This window comes from Rhinolophus ferrumequinum, chromosome 10, assembly GCF_004115265.2.
Source record: "Rhinolophus ferrumequinum isolate MPI-CBG mRhiFer1 chromosome 10, mRhiFer1_v1.p, whole genome shotgun sequence".
NCBI lineage: Eukaryota > Metazoa > Chordata > Mammalia > Chiroptera > Rhinolophidae > Rhinolophus > Rhinolophus ferrumequinum.
In genome coordinates this window covers 60360518-60380634 of record NC_046293.1, presented here as the reverse complement: position 1 = coordinate 60380634, position 20117 = coordinate 60360518, and the positions used below count along the sequence as shown (strand labels likewise).

At 46.3% G+C, this 20117-nt stretch overlaps 1 protein-coding gene across 3 annotated transcripts in view; it reads left to right on the top strand.

The window, feature by feature from the left end:
- PPM1H (protein phosphatase, Mg2+/Mn2+ dependent 1H) overlaps positions 1-20117 on the top strand; it is a 238268-nt gene that overhangs the window by 182314 nt on the left and 35837 nt on the right. For all 3 annotated transcript variants that reach the window (XM_033116653.1, XM_033116655.1, XM_033116654.1), the window contains exons 7-8: positions 14290-14353; positions 18090-18197. In XM_033116653.1, the coding sequence (XP_032972544.1) occupies positions 14290-14353; positions 18090-18197 (172 nt within the window). The remainder of the gene's footprint in view (positions 1-14289; positions 14354-18089; positions 18198-20117) is intronic.

The window sequence follows — 20117 nt, the reverse complement described above, 5'->3', positions numbered from 1 at the left end:
GAGCTAACAGTATATTTAGAAGGACATATGGTCCGATCCTCAGCCTATTTATAAGATCCCGTTAAGGAAATGCCAGAGAAGTGAGTGCTTCAACACTCCGACTGATTTCCAGGTACTTTACAGCTCTGCCAAGGAAACATTTTCCTGTGTCCAACCTACACTCCTCCAGTTATAAAGTTTCATTCTTACCAGGGCTTGGTAAAGTTTTTCCTTTTCCCTGCCACCCCTTCTCTGCCCACCAGGTTTCAGAGTAGGAAAAACCAGTGTTGCTGGTTTGAAGCTGAAAATCCCACGAAGGTGCTAACCCATGATGGCCTGGGAGCATCTCCATCAGAATCAGACGGGGTGCTGGTGTACAGCCTCCGCTTAGCCCGGGAATCCACATGGAGTTGGGGCATCACCACTCCCAACCCTGAAGGACCTCAGCCGACCATCTTGTTCCTCTTACCTTCAGACAAGTAAAGCAAAGACTTCTTCAGAACAAAGATAGGTTTTATGTCCGTTCCTCACTGAAGAACTGAATGCAGATCTTTCTGAAAGTGCTGGAAATGCTAGTAACACATTCACTTTTTGTTTTCATCTTGCTGCTCTGGCAAAGGCAATAATACTCTGCCAAATCCCAGGTTCCAGTTCCTCTAGGACTAAATCAGCCTTGTCAGTCTCCCAGGGTAAACCAGATGCTCTGTATCGTGCTCAGTAGCTTCAAGGACAGAGCACGGGGCTTCCTCATTGTGGGGTAATCAGTTTTAACCGTTATTCATTCAGTGAAGCAGGCATTGTGTTGGACAGTGGAGATACAGGGACAGTTTAAACCATCCCTGCCCTCATGGTGCTTACAGTCAAGTGTGGGACAGGACTAAAGATGGATGGTTACAATCCTGTGCCAAAGCTGGTAGAGAAATGTTTACCCACAGTGAAGTTTTTGCATCTGGGATGATTATTAAAAACATTCCAGAATCCCTGAGGTCCTGAAATCTGTATGTTTTAAAGCTGTCCAGGTGCCCCTGTATAACCTTGCACGTTGACCTTGGATGGGCCCTAGACGTTCTTACCTTGCATGTGAGCAACAGCTTGAAGAAACAATCAGTTAAAGAGCATCGGGCAGCCTGGGCTCTGACTTTTGCACCCTGGTTATCGTCCTGCTGTTACTCGGGAACCTCTTTGCCCACCTGTGTGGGCCTGTGTTCAGGAGGGGACGTGCGCTGGACTAGCAGTGGGGGATCAGGAGTGAGAAAACACTTAGGTGTCAGCAGTGGATCGGAGTCCAGTGGAGCCTCCCTTTTCCCTTATTGATGCAGGTGCCCATAACGGACAACCCTGGCCCCAGGCTCCGTGTAAATACATGGGGTCGGGGAAGGCCAGGAGACCATGCTCCCAGGGCAGGCAGCGAACGTGCCGCTTTCTGGTACCTGTTCTTCCTGAGTAAATGTTCTCTCCCCAAATTTGCCTAATCCTTCTGGGTGGCCTTGGATCACCTTGTGAAAAACTAGGACCTAAGTTGGAAGATTAAGTTCTCAATTGTATCAACAACCAAGCAATTTGAAAAGCACACCTCAGTGACCTGTATAGCCACCATATTGTCGAGAGAAGACAAAGCCTGAGAAGGTGGCATGTAGAAACTTCTGTGGGACTCACAGCCTAAAAACCTGGGGTAGGGGATGGAGGAAACTTTACAGAAGGTTTTATGATTTACTCTGAGGCTGAGCATTAGTACGTCAGCATTCCTGTTGCTCAGCATGCCATTTTATGGTATTGACACAGATTCGTAGCTCTTCAGAGGTGGGCAGAGGACTGTGGTTACGAGCACAGTGTACGTAGGAGCGGACCTGGCAGTGAGCTTGACCTCTTATTTTTCCTAGTTGTGTAACCTCCGTTTTCTTATTTGTGTAATGGGGTTAATATTACTATCTGTCTTCTAAGGTTGTTCTAATTTAAAAGGTTGAAAAATATAAGCATGCAGATCAATGCCTAGTACAAAGTGCATGCACAAGAAATGTTGGGTACATTAGAATGCTGTAAGTGTTAGGAGTAAGGCGACAGCAGAGAATTGAATCATTGCGGCCTTTGCGGTCCATTGTGTAACACAGTAGGGCCACATGGATGCGGGAGCTGAGTTCCTCCCATTGGTAAAGACTGGCACCCATCACCCAGACCTGTTCTTCCTACTCTGGGAGTGGAGCAACGTGAGGTTTGTTAGCAGGAGATGCCAGAAGAGTATGAGAATCCACAGGATAAAATATGTTTTACCTGAACACCTTGGAAGTGGGGAGAATATTTTTGTGTGTTGAAATAAGTGTTGATTTTGTGTATGCTTGTGCAAAATTCTCATGGCTTTTAAAGATAAAGCAGAAAACTTGAAAAAGCATCTATGCTTGCTTTGAGATACTGGATCTCTGCCCTCTGTGGTGTTACCACTTCAAGGGCACTTGAATGGAAATTTTGAAACAGTGTAGCACAGGTTAGAGTCCCAGTCTGCTCCTGAGCAGCTTCCCCTGGGGGATACTGGAGGACTTGGCGCTCCAGGATACAAATATCGATCGATTGTCATTACCAGAGTGAGAGAAGCTTTGCGAGGCGGGGCTGAAAGACCCCTGTGGAGGAGGAACTGGCCTCGCAGTAAAACCCTCTTTGTGTAGCGAACAGTCTATTTGCTCTTTTCTCCCCACCAATCGGAGATGGTGTCAATTTTGATTATCTCCTGATTTGTATACATTAACTTGGTCTCATACATCATAAAGGCCAATGTTAGTGAAATTCATGTTTGTTTCAGAATGAATGGTCCCTGAGAAAGCAGAAATAATTTCATATTTGTGTGCTCATAAAATAAGAATGTCTGATTCATACCTGTGGGAGATGTAAATGTTATCGATTAGAAGACGAAGCTCTCCTAGCCAAGTGCTAATGCACACCAAGTGGGTACTGAATCAGAAATAATTTCGAAATCTTAAATTTCCCTAAAAGTCATCCAAAATGCTTTCTCCTGAAATATTGTTGGTTCTGTTTTACACGCACACATGATTGATTCTATCTTCAAAAGACTGAGTCAAAGCATTTTCTTAAATGTGAATCTTTTCCCACTGCTAATCTTGGGCCCGTGAGTCAAGAGATGACCTTTATTGATGTTATATTCCCAGCACCTGTGCTAGCGCCGGGCACATAGTAGGTGCTCAGTAAATATTCACAAATGAATCCAGTGGAGCCCATTGCTTTCATCTGGTCGAAGTCTGAGCTCCTGATGTGGAGCTACATGCTCGGAGCAGGTTCTGCTCCTCTACCCGATGTTTCAACTGTGGGTAGGGACCCCTTCGTGGGTTGTGAAGTCAATTCAGTGTATGGAGACAGCATTTTAAACAAATTAAGTAGCATAGGGAGAAAAAACAAATCCAAGTGTATATCACTTGGTGAGGATAAAAATTGTTTTTGGAAATGTGTTTGTGTGTCCACTGGGTGACTAAGATCGATACATTTCTTAAGAGTGGATCACACAGCGTGAAACCTCTGCTCTAACCCAGCCGACTCTCTCAGAGAACGTGGACCACTGAAAGGAAAGCAAGCTCGGTTGCCTCTTGCTATTGTCCATAGGCCTGTGGTAGGCAGAGGAGTCTTTAGGCCAAAATGAAGGAATGGTTCTGGCTTCCAGAACTCCAGGCAGGATCTGGTACAGGCATGCTGATGGGAGGAAGGAGAGAGGTAGGTATATTCCTAGGGCTCATGACTTGGCCCTACTAACCTGGGGATTTCCTCAAGGGCAACTGCAAGGTCAGGGAACAGAGCTTGGGCCTCATTATGGAAAAAGTTTTCCTGTAGAGATAGCACCCCCTTCATTTGTTTCTCTCATCACATACACAAGCTAGGCAGCACTGCTCCTACCAGCTCTCTTCAATTATATCACCGAATATTAATCACACTCTTGCAATTCACGCATACTGTTTGTGCCTGAATCCAGACTGTTGTACTGTATTAGCACAAGCGCATCAACTTGTATAATAGCTTAGGGCCTACAGGCTTCAATTAATTTAAATGACACTCCAAGGACCAAAAGGAGAAAACAAGGTAGCATTTGTTCGTGGAGACTTAGCCTCCTGGGGTACTTCCCCCGGAATCAGGTAATCAAGATATCCATTGACAACAACTCCTAGCTCATAAATCCAGGAACCCAGGGCATCAAAATATGACCCCATCCCCCAAAAGTTAGATTTGCATATAACTAAAGCCTGCTATACCATGGCAGACCTGTGGCTGAAACATTAGAAAGGATGCTTCTAAACCCTCCAAATGACCTGCTGGATGTGGGACGTTGTCAGCCTTTTCCACCTCACCCGGGGGCCCCAAGGGCTGCCTGTCATCCTTCCTCCACAACTCGGACTTGAGCGTGACCTCATTAAGCTTGGCTCAGATTCACCCTCCCTGACAGTTTAGCAACATTTCCCCAGCATATTAAGATTTGATCCAAAGACAAATTTAAGAAATTTCTGGGGATTTCTTAACTGTGAATCTTTGAAGCCAGGAACAAAGGCCTCTTAACGAAGACATTAAAAAAATCATAATATGAGTAAGACCTCATAAAATCCCCAAATCTCCTAGTGTTGCCTTAAAGGAAACACATGCACACATGGATATTCATGCAGCGAGGAGGGAGAGGGGCCCGGCTGCTGCAGGAAACCTCAGGGAGCAGGAAGCAGCCTCCATTTACTGAGCTCTGTGGTTCGGCTTTGGGTTTGATTCCTTTGGAAATGCAGATGGCTGGCGGAAAAAGGAAGCAGAGGTGATTGCCAATCCTGCGTTGCTTTTTCCAGGAAGGTCTGGGGAGGCTGGGTGTGGAGAGAGCCGAGTGGAGAGAGAGCCTCTGCGGATTCCGTGAATGGCTTAGTTGGGGTCATGCCAAGCTCTTAAAAGCCATGAGTGGCATTTGGGCTCCATGTATATGTCTGTTGCTGACCAGTAGGCCTGAGCTGTGTTTCATTCCGGGCCTCCTGGGACTCAAGCTTCTGTTAAGATTTGGTTGTAGGAAAGCAGAAGTGAGGACCTAGGCACGTCTGCCCACCTTCCCCCGTCCAAACCCGCTTGGCCCCTGTGAACTGTGCCTCTCTCTGCCTAGGACTAGGTTTCTGCTGTGAGCAAAACAAGACTTCCTGTGGCTTCTACCTCCCTCCTGCAGGGGCTCTGAGCTTCTAGCTCAGGGGCAAAATTTTCTTTTTATGACTATTTCAGACCAACCCACAAGCACCCCCCATTAGATTTTTGGCTCTGAGATATTCTTCTGAGACTCTTGAGTCTTCACTTTAGAGCAGAACCATGGACTTTTCTGGATAAAGTCGCATAGGTTCTGTCCTTGATGCTTTGATATCATGAGCAATCATAGAAAAAGTATGAATTGGGGTGTTTGGGGAGCTCAGCAAGAAGTGGTTTTCCTGTGGGGATGTGCTGTCTTCCTGCCTGTGGTCACCATTTATCGGTGCTCCACATCTTCAGTAAAGAAAGATTGAGCCTCCTCAGACCTTAATAGCCACAACGTGTAATTAACTAGAACCTTATCCTTCACAAAGGACTTTCTCAGACACATTTGCATTTAATCCTTGCAACCGTCCATGAAGAATGCAGCTGAAGAAGCAAATTCAGTGAGGTTGAAGGACTTTTCCAAGTTCATGCAGCTAGATCACGTGAAGACTGAGATGTGACTTCAAAACCTCTGACTCCAGCCTGGTGTTCTCTGATGTACCATCCTGGATTCTGCCAGGAGGGAAAAGAAAATCCAGGAAGAAAGCTTCCCAGGGGAGGAGAGGCATCCAAGGCCACTGGAGAGGTTAGCGAGTGGAAGAATGTGACTCACTGGTGCTTGTCATTGGAGCTGCACACGCAGACGGTCCCGGTTCTGCAGTCCCTGAAGGAAAAGGGTCCCTTACTCCCCCCAAAAGGGGTCACGTTCTTCTTAAATGACTTTGAAGTATTGCTAAGGAAACTAAGACGTAGGGAAACAAGTGGTATTTCTATCCCTCTTTCTAATTCAAGGTCATGACTTAGGAGAGAAGGGAGACTGTGGGAAGTGATCTATGTGGATGACGCCAAAGCATGAACTTTGCGTTCCTGGCCTGCGGGTTAAGAAGTCAGAGTAGGGGCTCTGGCCAGGAGTGGAGGAATCCAGCCAAGACTAGAAAGAGCTTTCTTAAGTGGAAGACTTGCCTTCACAAGTAGACTTTCACTGGGGTCAATATGGAAGCAGAATGTGTCTAGGTGGCATTATATACCCTGGAGAACCTCTGCAACCAAAACTACCATTCTGGGGGTGGTGCTCAGGAATTACCAGGGGAAAAAAATAGGCGAGAGGATCATAAATGCTACTTTTTATAACTTGATGACTCTTTACTAGCGTATAGGTGATAAAAGGGAACCTAAAATTTTAATATTCAACAAAAGCCCCAGGTATCACTGACAGGATTCAACCCTGAATTTCTGCCATAGGAAAGCTTATCATTAAAGCAAATGAATGGGGAAGCAAAGACCTCAGTATACTTTAGCGGGCAGCTCGTGTGCTAAGGACGAAGGGCCACCCTTCCTCCGTTTAGCTAGTAACTACTTTACATCTGTAGTGTTCCTGCATGGTTGTAGATACGAGGCTATAAGACAGAGTCTCTGCCTGTAGGAGCTCGAGTTCTAGAGCGGGAGGCAGAGTATAAACAAATAGACAAACTAATAAGTCAGGTGGTTTCAGATCATGCTGCGTACATGCCATGAAGAGTTGAAACAGGATAAGCAGGAGCAGAGAGCCGTACTTTGAGATGAGGGCCCGAGAACGCTCTCTGAGTGATGCCCGGGAGCCAGCTATGAGAGGACCGAGGGGAACAATGGCCCAGCAGGAGGGAGGACAAGGCCCCATGGCACGGTAAAGATGCAGCAAGGACTCTAGTGTCACGAGCATGTGTCAGACGGATAAAAGGTGTCCGATCCATGTGCAGAGATCCAATCGTGGCGAGCCTCATCGCTGGGTTATACTTGAAGACAGTGGAAAGCCAGTGGAGAAATTGAAGCCGAGGAGCGATGACTGTGGATTAAAAGAGGGAGAAATGGCTGTGGGAGACTCGCTTGCGGGCCTCTCGGCCAGTCTGAAAATACAAGCGAAGCCTTTTCCCATAAAAATGACGAAACACATGGACGAGATGGGTTCTTCATGGAGATGTCCTATAATTGCCAGCATCAGAAGGATGAAGGCACATCAGTTGTGGCTGCACAGGGACTTCTTGGAGTTCAGATGGTCAGAGAATGTGTGTGGAAGGCTCTAAGGAGCAGCACACAGCCAGCCAGGACCAGAGAGGCAAGAAAGGACGTGCTTGTGAGTGAGCAGCGGCTGCGACCAGCACGTCTGAGACTTAGGGGCGCAGTCACGGAAAGCAAGGCCCTTTGCCTTTGCTTTGTAACTCTGTAAAGAAGAAGGAAACACACAGGACTGAAAAAACTCACTGCCTGGGGTAAGGAGTGTTCATTGATCTGCTCACCTCGCTGAATGTTTGTTGGGCACCCACTACATATTGGGCACACTTTTGGGTACCAGCGATAGATGCCACGGGTAGCAAAATAAAAATCTCTTTCCTCATAGTACTTAAATGGGGCGGGGGGGGGGGCAGTAGAGAAAATAAACATAATAAAGAAGTAAAAGACTTAAAATGTTGGCGGTGATAGATGCAAAGGAGGAGGAAAAAAAGCAGAGCTGGGGGAATAGGAAATTTGGGGGAGGGGAACGATTTTAAAGAAGAAGGTTATTTCGTTAGTTGGCTGTTATTTAGAGTATGACAAGAAAACCATTGGAGGGTTAGAGTAGGGTAATGATGTTATCTGACATTTAAAAGTAATTCCTCTGGTTGCTCGGAGAATAGAGGTAAATGACAAAACCGAACAGTTTTCAGCACCTTCGCTGCCATCGCCCTGGTCCTGGCACCATCTCGGAAGGTGGAGATGACAGTGGTTGGTATAATGTTCATCGGCAAAGTACTTAGTTCCTATTGCGTTTCCTTCTTACTGGAAGATCAAGAAGGTGAGGAATTCCAGGCTGCTAGCAAGAGAAGTATTAAAATGATTCGCCCCAAGTGGAGGCTGGGTCAGGAAGAAGTACCGCCAGAAGGTAGTTAGCGTGGTGGGACCATGGAGGGAAACAGGCCAGAGAGCCACAGCAAGGGAGTGAGAAGGGACATGGTTCAGAGTGCAAATCTCGGAGGAGGGGGTGCTCTCGGTGCAGGCCCCATGAACAGGGTGCTGGCAGGGAGAGCCGGAGGTCATCGGGAATAGGTAGGAGTGACCAAGTCAGGATTCCGGGAGCACCATCGAAACATATCAAGTCGCTGGGAATCACATCAGGGGAAAGAGTGGGAGAGCAATCTGCGAACTTAGGCTGCGGTCCTGGGGAAGGTAGGAGCATATTCTGAAAGGTGAGGGAGAGGGTGTGTCAGCAGGTGGACGGGCTCAGTGACAGTGAGAGGCAGTCAGGAAGGGCGGGGCTGAAAGAGGAACAATATGAACTCTCTTGCCTCAGGATAAGAGGTCTGTAGGAGCAGCATCCCCTGGAGGTGGGCAAATCTGGGAACAGCTTGGATCCACTAATCGGTCAAGTTCAATTAGTAGTCTCCCCCTTTGCGGTAGGGTCTGTTTGGTCATGGCAATAGTATACGTGGAGGTATTTTGACTTTGCAAGAATTGATCACATTTCTTCTTAGTCTGTTGGACAAGATGGAGAAATGCTGCGTGGATGATGGTTAAGTTGCTATGTAGATGGCCTGACCTATACAGAGTCTGTACCAAAGGCAGACCCTGTGTCTGTCCTGATCAGCATTTCTAGCCTCTGAAAATCCTAAATTCCCTCCACCCCCTGTTTAAACATTAATATCTCATTGCCTACCCTGTACTGTTGAGTCTGTCTACTGTGCCACCAGACAAAATTACATTTTTTTCAAATTGCCCATACTTTGATCCACATGCCTTCGGAAAATGTTGATCCACCCCTTGTCTGGTTAGCTTGGCCTGGAGGAAGGTCTCTAATGGCTTGGTTCTACTTAGCATTTTTTCCAAATCTTGGATGCAGATGGCAGAGCTGTTTATCAAGTTAGTGACACAGCATAGAAGGAGAGCTGATATTTTGGATGAAAGGATATGAATTCAGATGTCTCTGGGTGGGTAAAAACTATGGACTGAAACTAGCCAGCTAAAATTAATAGGGGCAGTGGCGTTTTCCATTCAGAGTAGAATACCCACTGTGTAAGTGTAAACTAGAGGAGACAATGAGTCAAGAAACCTCTTGGCCCCTTTTTTCTTGGGGACTGACTGGGTTTTTGTTTGGTTGGGTCTTTTGTTTGTCTGTTTTCACTCACCATTTCAATACAGGACCCAAACCACACGTACAGACACATGCGTGCATGCACGTGACACCAATGTAAGCTGCAGTAATTCAAAAAAGAACAAGGTCTAAATCAAAGAAGTCATCATTTCATTCTTATGTGGATCACATTGTACGTGTTTTCAGTTCTCAGGGTCATTGTCTGAGGATGCTCACAAACTGGAGAGCTCCCAGGTAGCTCCTGTCTCAGTATTTGGTGCTCAGTTAGTACAGATTTGTTGAATGGATGGTGACGTGAGTGGTTAGGTGTGGTACTCCAGGGCCTGTGAAGAACAGTTAGGAAGCTAGGAAAGAGGAAACTTTGAGATAGTTTTCTTCAAATATTTGCAGAGCTGTCAAGTAGAAGAGAGACTAGATTTATTTTATGTTTTTCCAGAAGGCAGACCAAACATACCCATGGGTGACTGTTTGGGTCAATTTAAGAAAGGATTTCTCAGGACTCTTCTCCAGTGACAGAAGGTACTGGAAAGCTCCTGGGACAATGGCTGTCTACATCAGTCCTCTCAATGACAGAGGCCAGGGACCAATATGAGGTGTGTCGAAGGAGGGATTCTTGCATATGGGGGACAGCCAACGTTGGTGACCTTTCAGTCTCTTCCAGTTCTGAGCTTTTCCTTCCAGTAGGTTCGGACAACAGGAGCTTTATCTCTTCAACTTTGTAGAATCAACAGTGCAAACTATTTTTTAAAAAAAACGTTTAATGGAAACTTAGGAGGATGCTGCCGTAAGTTAGAAAATGCCCTTTAATTTAGCCCTTTCCAAGGGCCTTGCATTTTTTTCTCATCTCATCTTTTTGTCAGTTGGCCTCATAAATATTCATAACAAATTGACCTCAAATAAGAGTTATTCTAAAAACTTTCCCTCAGCCTTTCAGTTTTGCTTCAAGTAATTATTTGAATATGATCTCTGGTCAGTTATATTTAGGGTTTCCGGGTGGGAATTCCCGCCTGTTCTCAGGAATTTTTTTTGCTTTCCCATTCCCGAACCCCGAGATACAAACTGTTTTCTGTTTTCCACGATGAATCGTTTCCACAAAGTGACAGCCAATACTACCAACCACCTGGGTTCAAGGAGCCGGTTTTCCCGATTTTCTGACCAACTTTTCTCAGGATTCGGGAACAGGAAAGCGGGAAAAAAAAAAATCACAAGAACGGGCAGGAATTCCCGCCCAGAAACCCTAGTTATATTATTGTACAACTAGGGAACAATCTGTTTTTGGAGTTATTTTTAAAAATTTATCAGGATTTCAGAAATCATAGAATCTGGTGTGAAAGAGTAGGCCTTTTATATTAATCTTCAGTGCTAACTACTTCCATGTTTTGGGGGTCTCAAGCGTCAAGCCTGTCTCCTTCTCTCCTCTCCTCTGCCGGCTGAGTAGGATGGAAGCCAAGGATGAGTTGAAAGCGTAGATTCGCGCCCACAGCCCTGACGGGGACTGTAGTGTAATAGGAACAGCCGACAGGCCTTCCGGGTGGGCAGAACCTGGGGTGGCCCCCTTAAACTGCGACAGCAGATGTGAGGGAGACTGCTGTCTGTGGAAGAGGACCCTGTTGGACTCTGTCACCTCAGATGCAGTGACCCGGGAAGCAGTGGCAGGTCAAGAACACAGATGGTTGCGTCCCCAGTTTTTCTCTGTTCTTCCCCATAGTTTTGTCCCCACATGGTCACTTTTTGTTCTTTTGCCCAACACAGAAAATCCCCCTTCCTCTTTTGCCCAAAGTGCCCCTTCCTCAAATGCCTGCTTTTCCCCCGCTGAGAGCTGGACAGCAGTGATCTGACACCCTTCAGCTAGAATGAGAAGTCCTCCGAGCCGAGCCCGGCAACACATTTGTTTAGTGTGTTTTCTGGGAAAGTCTGAGTTTAGCCTTCGGGCCAGTTCCATGGTGTGTGTGACCTTGGGAGAGTATCGTAACATCTCTGAGCCTCAGTGCCCTCATCGGTATGACGGGACATTGCAGGGTGTGTGAGAGATTTGAGATGCTGTAAGCAAGCACCACGCCGGGGGGCTGGCACGGAGAAGGTGCCTGGTGAATCAGAGCTGCTGTCGTTATTGTTAGCTGGCATTAATTTATACGAACTTTAAACGTTATCCGTTTTAACTCTTGAGTATTTTATTCTGTATTATTCAAGCCTTTAACTGTGGAGGGAAGTCCATCTGTGTTCCTACAGTGAACTGTGCTTAAACCCTGACAGACTGAGGGGGAAAGCGTGTTTGTGCTTTCTCCCTTTTACTCCCCTTTGTGGGGGCGGGGGGAACCGAGGGGAGAGGGCTCACATTTGATGGAAACCAACAATGGCAGGCGCGGAATAAACCTTCCTTTTCCAGAGGTGCCTCTTCCATTTTTAGCTTTTGTTGTTGTTGTTGTTTAGAAGATGAAGAAACGGAAGCTGGAACATATTAGAATTTGCAATTGTCTTGGTCCTGGGGGTGACAATTCCAAGGCTTGTCTCTCAGAACGGTGGTGGGGAACACAGTGTTCATGCTCCTGAAATTTCTCTGTCCTGAGATTACCTGGGCTTGTGGTAGAGCCAGAGAACCATTTCCTTGCTGCCTTTTGAAGCCTAGTAAGAGTGCTCTCAGCCTCTCTGTTCTGAGCTCTAATTGCCAGTGATTGACTCCAGAGTTGCTGCCGTCTGCCTCCCATTGAATGCCAGACTCCTGTGCCTGGATCGTGAGGTCCCAGCCCCTTTCTCGTATTGTCCCCACTGTGTCCTCCTCTCTGTCTGGGCCTTGCTTCTCACTCCCCATACTTCCTTCTTCACAGTCCTCAAGCCCTGTTTATGCCCATTCCAGAGCCTTTCTCAGGCCATTTCCTGTCTCCCCCTCGAGCCATACAGCCTGTCATCTTTCGGAAGAAGCTGTGGGGGGCTTATTACTGAACTGATTTTGAATGTTAGCTAATGACATTTGGTCTATCTACCGCAGCCATTTTCAACCTGGGCTGCACACTGCAATCACCTGGGAAGCCAAAAACAATTCCTTATACCTGGTCCCGTCTCCACAAGTTCAGATTTAATGCTTTGAGGGGTGACCTGGGCATCAGGATTTCTTAAAGCCCTCCCTGGTGATTGACTAGACAACCAAGGTTGAGAACCACTGGTTTACAAACTCATTCAACCCCCAAGCTGAGTCTGTGTTCTAATAATAGTTCTGCGTATTCCCCAATGACTTGTAGACCACTGTGTTTTAAACAGTTTATGTAAATATAAAAATGTGTAAGTGGCTATTTCCACTTTGTATTAGTGTGGTAGATTTGGTGCTGGAAGTTCTGTTTTTGACAATTCAATTCCTAGAGCACCTGGGGGCTGGCTTGACAACAGCGGCCGCAGCAGTTACCTTTCCTCGGGATCTCGGCATGAGCCAGGTACGGTGCTAAATGCTTCCTAAGCTCAGCTCATGCATTAGCCCGTTGGAATCCTCACCACAAGCCCAGGAGTGGGCCCAGTGTTTGCCCCCCTCTGATTAATGAGGATCCTGAGAGGCTCAATCACCTCCCTGCCCAGGGCTGCACAGACGGCAGTGCCGAACTTGAGCCCAGATGTGTCTGGTGTCAAAACTGCACTGATCCTCTCTCCCTGGGAAGGAACAGCTTCTCTAAATAGCTGCCTGGAGAAGAAGGATGTACTTGTTTTAGCTTTGGGGTTGAACTTTTTAAAAATTGGATTGCATTCTTTTGTGTATTGAGAACTTCCATACATTTGATTTCAGCTTCACTCCCAAGTTGCCTACATGTATCCAGGATGGGGAGACCATTTCACAAGTTAGTTTTTCAGGTACTCTGGAGATGTTGTTTTAGAAAAGCACCTTGCTTCTAGAGCCTGACCTAGTAGAACCTACTTCAGCGTTTACTTAGTCTTCCTAATATTCTTCTTTGAGGTGATCAGTGGGGCTATCCCCATTGCAGAAAGGGGAACTGGTGTGCCAAGTGTTAAGCATCTACTAAATATTAGTATTAGGTTGGTGCAAAAGTAATTGCAGTTTTTGCAATTATTTTTAACCTTTTAAACAGCAATTACTTTTGCACCAATCTAATAATAGCTACCAGTAGTTGAGTACTTACTAAGTGCCAGGCTTTGTGCAAAGCTCTGTACATCCTGTGTGATTATCCTCATACTATAGATGAGGAAACCGAGACCAAAATAGGTACAGCTATTGCCCAAGGTGGTACAGCTAGTAATTGGGTGCTGTGTTTATTTGCTTGTTTTTTAACTTCCTTATGAGCAAAATTGCAAGACGCGGGCTTCCTTTGCTCTCTGGCCTTCGTCTGGCCAGCCTCCATTGTGTGTGCACTGGCATTTGGACACCCATGTCCAGAATAAGCCATTTGAAGCATAAACTGGATTTTCTTTCTGTGTGTCGAATGGCCGTTTAATAGCTATTGTGAAACAGAATCTTCTGCCAACCTTGAATATCATACTAAGGTCAAACAGTCTCCAAATATTCCTGCTCCAGCCATCCTCATAGGAGGCTGCTTTGGTGTGAACCTCCCCTGAAGGTGAGAACTGGCTCTTAAGAGCAGTTTCACACTCCATCCATCTCTGAGCGCTGCTGTGGCTCACAGTTTCAGATTAATGACAAGTTCCCTGTCACTGCTGCTGGGGCACTTCATTATTGCCGGGGCTCTAAATGCTCTGGACAGAAACACATCTCCCTTTCTCACTAATTATGCATAAACCAACTTGTTTCCTCCCTCTTCAAGTATATAAAGCTTTGGTATTTTTCTGGTTTGTTAAAATACATACCTACACACACAATTCTGTAGGTAGAATAACTCTTTATAAAGAAAGAGATTGTTAATGTGGTGAGCGGATAGTCTCAGGGCAAAGAAAGTCCATACCAGCCTGTGTCAGGGTAGCGGGTCACTAATTGAATGCAAACCTTTTTAAGAATGTTGTTTATCCCCCTACAGGGCTTACAAAACCATTGAGGATGATGACTTGAAGTTTCCCCTTATATACGGAGAAGGCAAGAAGGTAGGCACTGCATTTCCCCAGGCGGAGAGCCAGCCTGCCTCTGCGTAGCCCACGGCAGTCGGTGGGTGCCATTCAACAGCTCCTGATTTTATAGCCTTCACAGCGTGAAAGAATATCACCTCCCTCGTCTTTCAGGCCTCCTGTCTTGAGGGTCCAAGGAGTGGCAGGGTTTGGGGAGGGGTCGGCGGCGAGCACAGGGGATGAAGTCAGTTTTGTGAAAAAAGCATCCCCCCTTCTCAATCCAGTTGAATCACTTTTTACACTGTGTAGACACGAGCACTTTCACATACGTCATCTCATTGTATATCTGACAACAAGCCATGAGGCACGCAGAGCTGGCTAGATTATGTCCATTTGGTGGAAGAGGCAGCTGGGACTGAGGTTAAAAGCACTCAGGCAAAGTTTTGCAGCCAGCGAGGGGTGGTACCAGGTGTGGAGCCATGGTCCCTGCTTCCTTCTCGGGCCCTCACACTGGACCATGGAAGTTCAGACACCCTAAGTCGGCTTCTCCACTTGCACCATGAAGGGGACCCAGAGCTTCAGTGTGACTAAGTTATAGCATCACCAGCTCCCAGGGCCCCAGTCTGACCACACATTGAGCAGCAGCAAGAACAGTGCTGAACGGAAGGAAGGCTGCCGCTCTCACCGTCTGGGAGCAGAGACTGGAGGGAGGGCGCAGCGCCGGAGAGGAGATGAGCCCATTTCCCAACAAGAACGGACACCGTCTGAATCATTACTTTCTTCCTGAAAACACGAATACCTTTCAACGAGGTGCTGAGAGTTCCAATTAGAGGTGAAAAATGTGGTCACATTAGAAGAATGTTCAACTGAAATTTTTTTCAGCATTTGATAGCTTTTAGCAGGAAGAAGTGACTCATAAAACTGAAGGATGCCTTCCTGGGCAAAACTTGTGTGAATGCATGCGTGCATCTTCGTGTGTGTGTGTGTGTGTGTGTGTGTGTGTGTGTGTGTGTGTGTGTGAATATGAATGAGAGGGGAAGAGAGAGAACACACAGAATTAGGTTTTGGTGCTCGGGGTAGCCCAGCAGCGATTTCATTGGAAGGAGGCATCTCATGGAGAGAAATGAAACACGAATATCTCTCATCCACGTAGAGATCATTTTTCACACTAACTTGCCCCTCCCTGGAAGTGGACACCTTCTTCCTCACCCTCGCTGGCTAAGGATCAGGACAGGGAACGGCTCTGTTCCTGATAGGATTGTGGAACCTCTCATGAGTGTGAGTCACTTAGCCCAGGGACACACGCCTGCATTTCTTTGTGGGGCTGCGATTCTCAGTATTAACCTGCTATACCCAGTGAGTTCCAGTGAGCTCAGGACTACATCCTGTTACTTTTATATCCCTAACACCTGTCTAGTCTGGTACCTGACACATGGCAGGCCTTCAGCGAATGCATGAGTATTCAATAAGCTATGCAGTATACTCTATTCCGTTATGTTCAGGATACTCTCCTTCATACCACAGGAAAATGGACAACTGTGTTCAAAGATTATCAGCAACAGGATTTAAAAGAGCATGGGTTTTCCCAGTGAAGCCGCAAGTTCAGTTTGCCAGGATATCATGCTCCTCAGGCAGTTCAGTTCATTAGGGCTTGATGATTCTGTGATATGCGACTGGCCAAGTTTGGCCATTGCAGCTGTTAACCTGTTTAAAAGCCAGTGACTCCCATCTGCTGCTGGCTTGCTCACAACCAAAGTAGCACACCAGCGGTCTGGAGGGGCCATGATTTCTTGAGGAATCCTTACTACTGCAACACGTTAGCTGTCTGGATCCTTTACAGGGGTTTTCTCTTTCCTTTGGCATATCCCTGCCCAGAAGTTTCAGAATGCTTTCACAGCCGTTACTTTTCATTTTATTTCTGCCAAGGAAGGACTTGTGTGGGTGACACCTACAATACTCTGTAATGTAAACAAGTTCAGTAACTAGCAGAAACATCTGATTTCTTTGGATTAACACGGCCACCTGTGCCTTTTCCAGCAAGAGAAGGTGCCATTGCAGGGAGGAGAGCAGAAGGGCCGCAAGGGACTCAGGATTTTTGCATTTAGAGTCGAACACTTCTCAGCTAGAAGGGAGCTGGTCCAGCCTCCATACACAGCAGAGCGTTTCCTGCAGCCTCACCAGGGGTCCCCCGGCTTCACATCATATGTCTGTGTTTTATCCCTTGACTCTTGCCTTTAAGAAAATGTGTCATGATATGTGGGATATAAAACTGAAAGCAAGAAACAGGACAAAGAAACAAAAACTCATAGACACAGACAACAGTTTAGTGGTTACCAGAGGGGAAGGGGGTGGGGGAGAATTAGAAGAGGGAAAGAGGAGTCAAATATATGGTGACAAGAGATTTATTTGCCTTTTGGTGCTAAACACACAATGCAAATATAGATGATGTATTATAGAATTGTACACTTGAAACCTATCATTTTATTAACCAATGTTCCCCCAATTAAAAAAAAAAGTGTCATGGTTTCATTTCCACTTTAATGTAAACCCGCCCGTCTTCTGATCTGAAACCAGCTCCAAATTCCACAGCCTTTTTGGAAACCTAGGAGGAAGATGATGGTAATGTGTTAAGAGTGCAATGTTTCTTAGTATTTATGTTATTCTTTTCACCTAAGCAATAGAGTAAGGATTCAAGCTTGGGTCTTTGAGCCGTGATGCTACACCACGGTTACTATTGCTGATCCAAGTGTTAGGCCAGTGCACTTCCTTCCCCCCAGAGTGACCTTTAGTCTGACCTTCTGTATTTACCTGTCTGGATGCTTCCCATCCTTCTGCAGAAAAATTTAGTGCCACCTCCAGGGAACCTTCACACAGAATTTTTACTTCCTCTGCACTCACCTAACACAGTGTTCATGTGTCTTTCAACACTTGGCCGTATTTTATATATCTTTAGACATGTACCTCTTCTCTCTCTTACCAAGCTCCTTTATAGTAGGGACAAGACTGTAGACGTTTGTCCCCCACATGGTATCTGCACATAGTAGGTGCTCACTAAATATTTGGGTAAACCACATCTGTGGCATCCTGGGAGGTATTTAGGCTGACCATGTAGGCATTAGTATAATAGTCTTGCTTCCTTAAAAGCATTGGGAAACCGAAAGCGTACAGGGGACGGGTTCTCAGCCGTGAGGTCTCTGTGTGGTGATAGCAAAGTGACATGTTCCTTCCCACTCAGAGAGAATCTGAGATATATGGGTAGGTTACAGTGTTGCTAATGGTCTATTTTCTCCAACCATTAAATATGAGTTTTGGGAGGACAGGAGCTGTCACTGACTTCTTTACATCTTTTATTAGTGCCTTAATCCATGGAAGTACTTGTAGAGTAGGTATATAACAGACAGATGGGCAAATGTATGATGGATGGATAGATGGAGGATGGATGCTGCTGGATTTGGTTTGAACTGATTTTAGTAGCTGTAGACATCACACATGTATGGGATTTAGTTTTTTGGACACTTTTCCCTCCAGTCTCTGTAAAGGAAAGCCGAAGAGACAGCCCTACAGCCTATTAAAACTTAAGGTAATTGGTAGAAAAGCCACTCATTAAGGACATAAGTGATCTTGGTGAGCTTTCCTTGGAAACAACTACCCACATACGTTAGCAGCAAGGGGTGGAGAGAGGCAGGAAGAATTGGAAAATGATTGCTACTCTCTTAGCTGGTGGCTTTCTCTGCATGTGTGAGTATTTCTCATGACCCTCTGCTTTGATTTCTAGGCGCGAGTATTGGCAACTATTGGAGTGACCAGGGGCCTGGGGGACCATGACCTGAAGGTGCACGACTCCAACATCTACATAAAACCATTCCTGTCTTCAGCTCCAGAGGTACCACCTGACGTTTTTGTTTTTGTTTCTGTTTTGTTTTTTGTTTTTTTGTTTTTAAAGATTTTATTGGGGAAGGGGAACAGGACTTTATTGGGGAACAGTGTACTTCCAGGCCTTTTTTCCAACTCAAGTTGTTGTCCTTTCAGTTTTAGTTGTGGAGGGTGCCATTCAGCTTCAAGTTGTTGTCCTTTCAGTCTTAGTTGTGGAGGGCGCAGCTCAGCTCCAGGTCAAGTTGCCGTTGCTAGTTGCAGGGGGCACAGCCCACCATCCCTTGTGGGACTCGACGAATAGAACTGGCAACCTTGTGGTTGAGAGCCCACGCTCCAACCAACTGAGCCATCCGGGAGGCAGCTCAGCTCAAGGTGCCGTGTTCAATCTTAGTTGCAGGGGGCGGAGCCCACCATCCCTTGCGGGACTCGAGGAATTGAACTGGCAACCTTGTGGTTGAGAGTCCACTGGCCCATGTGGGAATCGAACTGGCAGCCTTCGGAGTTAGGAGCATGGAGCTCCAACCGCCTGAGCCACCGGGCCGGCCCGTTTCTGTTTTATACAGTAAAATACTTTCTTTCCTTCTTCTTCCCCTGACTTAACGCCCCACATCCAGCTGGGTCTCTGCAGTGCCTATCGTGTCTGTTTCTTTTCCCCACTCTGTGCTCACCCTGACCGTCCAGTTTCATGCCCGCAGCGCCTCTGCCCTGAGAGCTGCACAGCCGCCTTCCGCCTCAGTCCATCCCACATATTGCCACCAGGCAGATTTTCCTAGACAACTACTCCGACCCTGTTTGCTTAGAAGCCGTCCATACCACTCCATGGCTTGGAGAATACAGCCCGGACTCCTTCTGTTGGCATTCAAGGCTTGTTATAAATCGGTCTGACTTTTTAATCTGATCTTTGTTCCCCTACACCAGCCAGAAGGAACTTGCAATTTCCTTTCCCTGACCTTCAGCTTCCCATATTTACTTACACGGTTCCTTGTACCTAGAATGGCCTTCCTGCCCATCTCCAAACATCCACATTCTTTTCCTCACTAGGGTTTAACTCCAGAGCTTCTCCTGTGGAGCCTTCCCTGATTTCCCCGTCTCCCACCTGAAGTAAAGTCTCTCCCTCCTCCCGAGGTACACAAAGCCGTGGCCTCTTACTATGGCATTTTCTGCCTCATAGCACAGTTGTTGGTGTATATAGTTTCTCCCCTCTTAGATTTTAATTACCTGGAGAGCTTGTATCACTCATTTGATATCTGGAGAAGTTAACTGGAAAACAAGTTGTCGTATATTTTGTTTAAAAAATCATTTTTCTTACAATACAGGAAACAATATCAAGCTCTATTTCAGAGTATATAATTTAGAAAAGATTTTGTTTCTGAGGTATAAATTTAATAGTAGCGTAGGGGTACATATTTCTCACATGACAAAGAGGCTGGAATTTGGTGGCAGCTGGTGGTGTTGCAGCAGTGTCACTGTGTCAGGGCTGGCATCTCTGTGTCTCTGACTTTTCCTTCATGGTTGCAAGATGGTGGCAGTGGCTCCAAATACATTGTCATGCAAGGCGGGATGCGGGGGGCAGCCTCTCTGAACCCAAAAGATATTCTCTTCCCTCTCATTGGCCAGAACCTCCCCTCGCTGCAAGGGAGGTTGGGAGAGAGAGAACGAATGCTTTAACTTTTCCAGTTTCTACAGGACTGGAGAGCCAGGGAGGAGTGAGTCGGGAACCAGTAGTGTTTACTTCCCGTGTAATTAACTGTTAAAGCAATGCCTTGTACTGGAAATGCCCACAGTGTTTAGCCATAGCTCCCCCTGTGTGTTCTTCCCAAGGGTAGGTGCTGTTTTAGTGAAGGCTCTTTTTGTTGGACGAAACAGAAACCCACTCAAGCTAACTCAAAAAAAGGAAATGTTTATTTTAATGGTATTGGAAGAGATGTTT